The following is a 10000-nucleotide window of genomic DNA, read 5'->3' on the forward strand; positions in this document are numbered from 1 at the left end:
AATTAATCTATTTTAAAACTGTTTTGTTTAAGTATTGAAGATCGAGCCCTCCATCATTAAGTTTGAGGCAACCTATTTTATGGTCTATTTTCTTATTTTACAGGACCAACGTTTCCACAAAATATGATTAAATAACTCTATTTTAACAGGCTATTTTGTGCTATGGGTAAAATAAAACAGGGATAAAAATAGGACCACTACTTAGTAAAATAGGGTTTCAATAGAAGCAAAAACAACAGCAATAAATAGCTTGTCCTATTTTCCTTATCAAAGAATATAAGCCATAAAATAGAACTCGACAAATTAAAATAGGATTTACATAGGTATGATAGCAATAAATAGGTATAAAATACAAATAAAATAGAGAAGTTTTTTTGTAAGGGTGGACATTATTTTTTAGAGTACAATTACAACTCCCTTTCAGTTTTGGGGTGTAACCCACACCGACATTTCAGAGCCGATAAATACTTGGTTTGGTGATAGCTTTTGAGATACTTGTGAGGTATGTGGTGCCAACGCACACCGGATTTCAAGCACAATGAATGTGGGCTTGCGAAACGTCTTAGCTTCAGTGTGATCCGCACTAAACCACAAGCCGAGTCTAGATATGTTGGCTTGCGTGAGTCAACAACTCCCGTATCGATATCGCCGAGGATAAATGGAATGTCCCGAGCTCTGTCAAAGTCAGTGGAACGGTTTAATATTACTGTTTTTACCAACATCATTGTGTCACTTTTTTTTGATATTTGATTATTATATTATCATTATTATTATTCATTATTATTAATATAGTATATTATTTGTAAATAACTTCTACATTGTCCTAATGCTTGAAACGAGGACATACCTGTAATCATTAGCAACAAAATGTTGAATGTAGACTTCGGCTTTTTTAACCTGAACAAAGTGATTGAAGGATGTCCTCGTTTGGCAATTCTCGCAAATTTCTTCCAGCGTTGAAGAAAAAAAGAGCTGAAGATATAAACATGGCTTGGCCCTTGAATTGAAAGAAAAACAAAGAATAACAATTAAAGAGGTATAATAAAATTATTGTATTCAAGGGAAAGTAAATTCAATTTTCATAAATGACCTTTGTTACCATGTTTTGAAATTTCTTGGCCAGCATCGCATTGTATGTATTTATCCCCTGAAAGAGAGAGAGAGGAGAGAGAGATAGAGAGAGAGAGAAGAGAGAGAGAAGAGCAGAGAGAGGAGAGAGAGAGAGGATAGAGAAGAGAGAGAGAGGAGAGAAGAGAGAGAGAGAAAGTCTCAAAACTCTGTTATCAACAAAAAGTGAGTACATGTACCTGTATTTCGTATAAATCACAGGTGATTATACAAAATCGTGCGCTCTCATTGGCTCGCTATCTCAGATTATCAGCTGATAATCACCTCGACGGACAAAATGGCTGCCAGTAGTCGTTTTGCCATTGTAAGTGAAGATGATTTCGCGTTGAAATGTTTTTTTTTTTCTCTTTTTTGAAATAATCATGTGTGTATTTATACTAAACCAATTATTATTCGCTTCAGGCTCAGTGATTATCGGTGAATATTCACCGATAATCACTTCGCCTCCGGCGAATAATTGTTAAATGGTCTCAAAGATAGACGGTTAGCATGAACAAACTCCTAACCATACAATTGTACATGCAAGGAAAAGTAACTGTTATTGTCGCAGGTCGAGCATCTAAAGCATGATGACATTTTCTCAGATTCCATCACAGATCTAGCTATTTGATGGCCAAATTTAGCAGTCAGGGGAAATTAAGTATTTAGTATCATAGATTAAGATAAGCAACACTGTGAATTTTAAAAGAGAAAAAATAAAGTTGAAATTAGTTATGATGATGTAGTTGGTTTGAATCATTTTAAATACTAGACACAAAATTAAAAAAACATTAGTCTAGCTTTAAAACTAGAAAGTAATTAACCCAGGAAAACAAACACCATTAACACTGCATGAGAAACAATTTCGTAGCATAGGCCAAATTAATTAAATGCTATCATCAATGTTTTATTTTATAACAATTGTAAGTACCGTTGTGTTTTGAATTACAGCAATTGACCCTACCCAAAAGACTTTCTTCTTTGGCACATATACAGCTCATACCGGTAATTTAAATGTTGCCTGCTGTGACAACAAAATGTACTTTATGGAGTTACAAACATGCATTAACTGCTACTTTTATTAATAACATTGCATTAACAGTAGCAGTCTAAATCGCATGGATCATAAATGTCCCTATTTGTACATACAGTTTACTGTCAGTATTGTACAGTACGTATATAATAATTTTATAACACTGTGATTTGCACTATTGTGTTCTTTCATAACTTAAATGAAATTATGCCTATCATAATAATAGATGCATTTGAACAGGACATGATAATATATAAATATTATCATGTCATGTTCAAATGAAATTTTACATAGTCTGTAGAAACCAACTTGAGGTACGTGTATTCACCTCGTCATTTATCCAGCATTCTTTTTTGTCCAGGTCAGGCTTCCACTGTTGAAATCGTTGATAGGACTTCAAGGAAATACAGTTATTTTGTTCATAGAAGAGATCTCTGGAGATGTTGATATATTTATTGGAAAGGGTACATTGACTTGGTTTGCTTGGCTTTTTCACTCTGCACTTCCAGATTGGCACTCAAGCCACCATTCAAATTAGCGCCTTCTTGAGCACTCTCCAAAAGATAACTATGTTCCACAAGGATGCTTTCTGTTATAGAAAATGAATTAAATCACTTTGGTTCTGGTCCATATAATATTCACCTTAGAATACAAAGAAAGTTTTCCGTTATACATGTACATGTATTAAAGACCTACAGTAAAACAATATTATTACATCCTTCATGTAATTAAAGACTGCAATCAGCTAAAAGAAAAAGACTCAGGTGTACAGCAACAAGCACAAGTTAGAATACTGTTATTCACTAGTATCCATTTAACCCATTCCCAATTTAAGTGTCCCCACAAATCACCGAGTAAAATCGTCTGGGCTTTAAGCCTGAGTAAAATCCATAAGTCTGTCTCACTTCTAGCAGTTCATCATGGGTTAATGGGGATCGACATACATAAAAAAAGAGCACAAAACGCGCTGATAATGGGGACATAAAATTATGTAAAAAGAGTTTAACCCATTCCCAACTTAAGTGTCCCCATAAATCACCAAGTAAATCGTCTGGGCTTTAAGCCTGAGTAAAATCCCACTGAGTAAAGTCTCACTTCTAGGAGTTCATCATGGGTTAATGGGGACATACATACAAAAAAGAGCACAAAATGCGCTGATAATGGGGACATAAAATATAAGAGAGTTTTCCATTATAAGACCTACATCAAACCAATTACATGCAAACTATGTAGACAATTAGCTAAAAAGAGAAAGACCAGTCACCAGTGTAAGCATCAAGTACAATAATACGTACTGGTATCCAATAACCCATTCATACCGTCCTACAGTGCACTGCTCCTGTCAATTGCTGAGTACACGTAAAATAATCTGGCGTTATATATAGCCAGAGTAAAATCTTAACCCTCACTTCTATAAGGGGCGTTACTAAACACCTGGAATGGAACGGAATGGAACGGAATATACCGGAATAAACAAAAATAAAGCGGAATATACCGGAATGAACCAAAATATGCCGGAACAAGGCAGAATGACTCTGGAATAAAACCGAATGACACCAGAATGAGACGGAATAAACAAGAATGGTACCGGAATATACCGGAACGAGGTGGAATGACAACAGAATAAGGCAGAATAAGGCAGAATAAACCAGAAGGACACCAGAATCAAGCTGATGAGCGTGGACCGGGATGACAAGGAACAAAAAGTAATTTTTATCATTCCATGCAGACAGTGAATGAATAATTGTTGCAGAATAGAGAGACTGACAAAAAAACAGTTTACATTAAAAGGGGAAGTATAAACAAGGCTTGCTGAACGAGTCACGATATGTTCTCACAATCCTTCATGTAAATATGTTATCAACGATCAATCTTTTTTCTGTGCTTCTGACTTCTATCTTCAAACAAGGAAACAGTGCGTTCAGGTTCGATGGCATTATTGACAACAATCGAGAAGAGAAAAGAGGCTTCCGGCCATTTGCGCGAATCTATTTCCGTATATCTCCATCACGTGAGGGTCGTGGGAAGTAGGCAAGCAGCAACAGTAATTAGTTTCTGGTTCGCTGAACTTGATTATGATTGGTCAATACACAATTGACCTGTCAGAATGAAATCAAAATGTTCACGGGTTTTCTGACTCGCACAGTGAAAACCACCTCCGAGATCCATAGACAAAAACAATTAGAATGACATTCTGTTTCTCTTGCTACTGTTACTGTCTGTACTTGACACGACAGATATACCTGTCAAATTTTTCTCGTGATCAAAGTGTTCCAAATGTTACAAAAGGCAAAAACACATGCAATTCCCTTTTAGGGAATCACATGACACAACAAAAACTGACTGAAACAAACGAAAATCCGTTAGCGCTAACTAAAACACCAAATGTTGGCATTTTCAGGTTCATTCCAGTTAATATTCCGCTTTATTTGGGTGTCATTCCGCCTCATTCCTGTGTCATTCCGGCTCGTTCCGGTATATTCCGGTACCATTCTTGTTCATTTCGTTTCATTCCGGTGTTATTCCGGTATTATTCCGTTCCGTTCCATTCCGTTTATAAAAAATTAGTAACGCCCTTCTAGAAGTGAAAGGAATTGGGTTAATATGAAAACATTAAATAATAAATTTACAGTAATTGTTAACTTAAAGTGTAAAAAGTGAAAGATGAGATTTCCAGTGTGAGCGGTGAAATTATCTTCCCATGTTCCCATAAAGTAACTTAAATTCACTTCCATCAGGTAATGGTTGAATGGTTTACTGTGAATGAGTGTCATGTCCCAGGACTTCTAAATAAAATTATTAACTACATGTATGTGCATGAATTTTGTAAAAAATCATTACATTCCTGAAAGATAAGGGAGCAAATGTTCAATTCAAGTTTATTGCTTAAATTTTATACGTGGATCCAGAGTGTGTGCACTGGTATATTGTTCATCCTCAGTGTAAAAATCTGTGAAACTCATGGATAATGTTCAAAAAACCAGACAAAAATAACTTGAAATAATAGAAATTTACCAGTGAGTTACTTAAGACATTCACTATTCTTACTCATGAACACATAAAAACTGCTATAATTTAATCCATTAAAAGACATTTCATTACCTTCAGCATGCAGGTTGCGCCACGGAAGGTCTTTCACTCCATAGTCATAGCGTAATTCCTCACCAATCATGATATCCCGCAGTGCATAAAGTGCAAGATAAATCAATGGTCCCTCTTTAATTTTTCTCATCGCACAATTGCAATTGGGTTTGTTTGGAAATGCATCATTAACAAGTCTTCCAAGTCCACTTGAGAATGTGGCATCAACACTGGAAAATAATTGCATGTTCATTTCTTTTTTTAATTTTTAAGGAATTAGTTGCTCTTATTCCTTCAAATTTGTACTGTAATTTAATACTTTTGCTTTAACTAAACTGAAGAACTGTATTCTTACAAGTACTTAAGAATAAAACAAAGATAATATAATAATTATTTCAGTAAATCACCATTCGCGTTACATCCGCTTAAAGCCGCCATTGCCGTTTAATTAAGTATTCTACAATGTCTACCGAATAAATTCTATGTCTTTCTACTGCCCCCTGAAACCTTCTAAAGATATGTGGAGAGGGCAGACTGGCAACACAGACAATCTTTAGCAGGGGAGTGATAGGAAAGACTCTATTAAATGTGCAACTTTTCTGATTTCCGACACAGGAAAATGAACATAAAATGGATAAATGCTACTCAGATTCCAACTGGACTGCCATATATGGCAGCCCAGTAATAATACTAATTATTAGATTTGGCAAGCATCACAGAACTATTGTCAGTAATATATTCCACTAGTTGTCCTCAAATAATATTTACACACAAGCTCAAAGCATATGTATCATTATAGTAACTAAATAAATGTCCATATAGTATGTGAAAACATTTTCCACCCAGGCATTTTTTACAGACCATTTTTAGAACCACTTAATTTGCAATGCCAGAGAAGATGTTAAATTACGGCAAATTAATTAAAAGTGGCATTCCTCCTGCCTTCTTTAAAATTGCTGGTATTGTCCAATTATTCCCAAACATCCTTTATTAGCTTTTCACAGAACTCATAAAAGTTGAGTTGAACAAAGTTTATTTGTAAGTATTTAATTTGAATTAACAAAAAAAAAACTATGTTGTAGAGTACCAGTTATTGGCAGATCAATAAAATTGAGAACTTTTTTCATGTGGGGAAAATATCTAAGCAGCGAAATGTCTTACCAAAATCTCTTTGAACCTTCCTTAAAAAAAAAAAGGAAACTTCCTAAATCTTCATCATAAGATTGTTCCCGTGAAGAGCCTTCATCTTGTGAGATAAGTTCTCCTTTGTATTCCAGCAGAAACTGACCCTTTGAAAATTCCTTAGTTGTGAACACTCCTCTCCCTAAATTAAAAGGTATCAAAAAACGTATTACCGCAGCACCCTAACAAGCATTTGAAATACATAACTCAGGGTACATCGCTCTAATGACACCTTTAATAGGGCTCATGCAGTGTCAAAGAGTAGGAAGGGCATCGGGACATGGAGGCACAGAATGAATTTTCCAGAAAAGGAATTAAATGGTATCATTTGTGAAACGTATTTGAAAGGTAAGAGGCAACTTAATTGTTGAAGATCAAAAGCCTTTTATTTCCCTCATTCTAATTTTCCCAATCTTTGAGTCTGGTGCATGTACAGTTGTCCCATACCATAGCCAAATCGTATCATCACTAAACAAAACAGGAAGTAAGTGAGGAACTAAATGCGCAGTTACTAAAACAAGGAATGATCTAAAATGATCTAAACTGACCTAAAATGAGCTACAACGGTATCTATAAAATGACATAAAATGACCTACTCATTTTAGATACTGTACAGTTGTTGTTGAGCTACGTAACAGTAGCTCATTTTAGGTCACGTTAGATCATTTTTAATAGATACCGCTGTGGCTCATTTAGGTCATTCCTGGTTTTTGTTAACTACAAACTAAATGATGTCCAAAGCCTCTTAATATCACTATCCAAAATCATTATATTATACAGATTGAATGAAGATTAGGCAACTTTTAGTTTTCTGTTAAAAATTCAATTTGTTGAGGAAACTTTGAAGTTCAGGAATAATAAATTTATTAATCAAAGGTATCAGAGAAATAGGGAAAAGGGAATTATAGACAACAATTTCCTCAGTCAGCACCTGTCAACACAATTAACACCAACAAACAGCTTTGTTGATATGTATAATACATGCAGTTTTTCACAATTTTTTCCTGGTTAAATTTTTTTAAAACTAGTTCAATTTTAATTTCCCTTTGTTTCACATATTATAATAATGAGTATTAGACAAAGAAAAATTAAAATTGAGCTGGTTTGAAAAATTGTAAACCAATAAAAAACTTCAACAACAACTGTCAACATAGCAAAAGTAGTCTGCTGAGAGGACATGTCCTTTACTGATAATGAATGTTAAACTGATTGAAATTGTCTATTTGGGTTTTGAATTGTTAAGGGTCTTTAATATTGACATGAATGCTTTTCTAACTTATAAAAACAAGGTGGCATGACAGGGTGAAGGATGCCCATGTCATTGCTACATGTATGTTGGAAACTATTTTTGTGAGATTAGTTAATGTAGTTGTCAGTAAGTGCCAACAAGTAAAATTGAATAAATTAATGGAAAGGAGATTATATGAAAGAATTCTCACTAACCAGTACAGTTCTAAGCAATTAATCCCAGAATTCCCTTGTGAAATTCCCAACTTTTCCCACATATGCAAATACGCCAAGCCTGAGAAGCTTGGAGTTCTCAGTAATTTCTAGAAATTGACGAATATGGTCTCTCAACGGGTTTGGAATTCCTAGGAATTCCAAGTTATGCCATTAAAAGAACTCAGTGAGTTGGAACTCTCGGGAATTTGATGGGACAGCAGGGAAAGGTCCTTTACAGCAGACAAAAATGCAAGCAGCCATTTTCTTTATAGTTCTGTCTGGTTTATCTGAAATGTGTCCACATGTGCATACACTTCTATTTCTCAGTTACTTCAAGCTATTCTTCTTGATTTTTCTGACCTCGTTGAAGAACATTCCAGCTATTGCCCAAAATTTCAGTCTAATTCCAAGTTTTTCTCATTTATTCCAAGATATTCCAAGAAATTCCCAGAAATTCCTAGTAATTTAATAAAGCTAATTTGCACAACTTGAAATTCCTTCTGTGGGAATCCCAAGTCTGAATTTACCGTGATGTCATATTTGATGAAACGTTAGAAATTTGTCACTTAGAAAGACATATATCTATTGAAAAATACTACTTCAATAATATAAAGCTACTCAAAAAAACCTGGCATCATGGTTTGTCCAGTCTTACTTGAGTAGGAAAGACTTAAATACTTACTTACATGTACTTCTACTTACTTTCAAAACAGAACAGAACATAAAAATTTTTGAGACAAATTTACAAATTTATATTTGTTACCCACAACTACATAGCGTGGCCAACAACATAACATAGTAGAACAGGCTTGATAAAGGAAAAAAAAACAGTCATGACAGAGCTTTACTGGCTGTCAGTAAAGCACAAAAATGGGGAAGAGAGGGATTCCAATAAAGTGAAGAGCTGCAGAAAATCAAGAAAAAGGATATAGTAATTAATGCCTGGTGTGCACCTCCCCTGTGAGAGCCCTAAAACTCATAAATAGGTGAAGAAATTATCACTGCGTTTATTTGGTTTTAACAAAATGGGCCGTGTAATTTAGGCTTATTTAAAATGCACCATAGAATAATTCACATAGTACATGTTGCAATTGGTTAATAGCTGTTTAACCCATTGACTCCTACAGGTGTAGGGGTTCCCCATTGACGAGTAAAATCGTCTGATGTTACTAAGTATGGCCTGTTTAAGGGTGAATGGGTTAATATTAATAATTATACATGTTTTAGCCAGTGAAAAAACAGTTTTGGTGTTATTTTTCAACGACACACTGGCTTACAAATGGGAAAGAGAAAATACATATTCATGTTATTGCCAATAAATTTGCCTTTATCATCTGCATTTGTCTTGTGTTTGCTTGCCTGAAGTAAATTATGATTTTACAAAAGGAATAAAACTTAACTAATAACTACTGTGTTTGCACAGGCTCATACAAACCCGATGTCTGACATTTGCTGACTGAAGACTGCAGACTGACTCTAAATCACAATTATTGAAAGCTCACCATTTTAAAACGGGTTCTTAGACTTGAATAATGTTTATCAGCACTATTTGAAATGGGTACTTAGACTTAAATGATGTGCTATTTGTAGGCAGTCTGCAGTCTGGAAATGTCAGACACCTATACAAACCTCAGTGAGCTTAGGAAATTTCTTGGGCAGGTACAAACCTGTAGTCTCGTGTTTGTATGATCTTCTCTCAAATTCTTCCAAACACACCGGAGTTTATATGAGCCTGTGCAACACAGTACAAATGTACTTCATGTGTTTTACTTGTTAAACGTAACTGTATGAAGTACAGACTATGTATACATGAAAGTCACACATTTGAATTGCCAAGAGAAGCATTCATATGTTAACGAAGTCTTGAAATGCCCAAGTCTGCAGTTTTGACCATGTGTCTGCAGGTTTCAAATCCTCTTCCATTCTTTACTACTGCTTAAGTATCACAATTGTATGCCCTAGAGCATACAATTGTGATAATCCCTTTTAAGACTCAACATGTAATATAACTGTCTTCTCACCAATAAAGTTATTGATGAATCTCTCTTCAAAGCCTTCTTGGTCAATGCCTTCCGTGAGATATCTTGGCACAAGTTGTTCTTTCTGAGGAAGAAGAGTCATAATGAAGTCAGCGTTGACACCTACGTGCATACA

General features: G+C 34.9%; 1 protein-coding gene across 1 annotated transcript in view; it reads right to left on the bottom strand.

The window, feature by feature from the left end:
* Positions 1 to 2592: 2592 nt before the first annotated feature.
* Positions 2593 to 10000, bottom strand: part of LOC137991730 (N-lysine methyltransferase KMT5A-B-like) — a 12842-nt gene continuing 5434 nt past the window's right edge. Inside the window, exons 2-5 of the mRNA XM_068836765.1 lie at positions 9868 to 9949; positions 6383 to 6545; positions 5243 to 5451; positions 2593 to 2729 (exon numbers count right to left, since the gene is read on the bottom strand). Coding sequence (XP_068692866.1) covers positions 2593 to 2729; positions 5243 to 5451; positions 6383 to 6545; positions 9868 to 9949 — 591 coding nt within the window. The remainder of the gene's footprint in view (positions 2730 to 5242; positions 5452 to 6382; positions 6546 to 9867; positions 9950 to 10000) is intronic.

The sequence above is a fragment of the Montipora foliosa genome, chromosome 2 (genome assembly GCF_036669935.1).
Source record: "Montipora foliosa isolate CH-2021 chromosome 2, ASM3666993v2, whole genome shotgun sequence".
In the NCBI taxonomy this organism is placed as follows: domain Eukaryota; kingdom Metazoa; phylum Cnidaria; class Anthozoa; order Scleractinia; family Acroporidae; genus Montipora; species Montipora foliosa.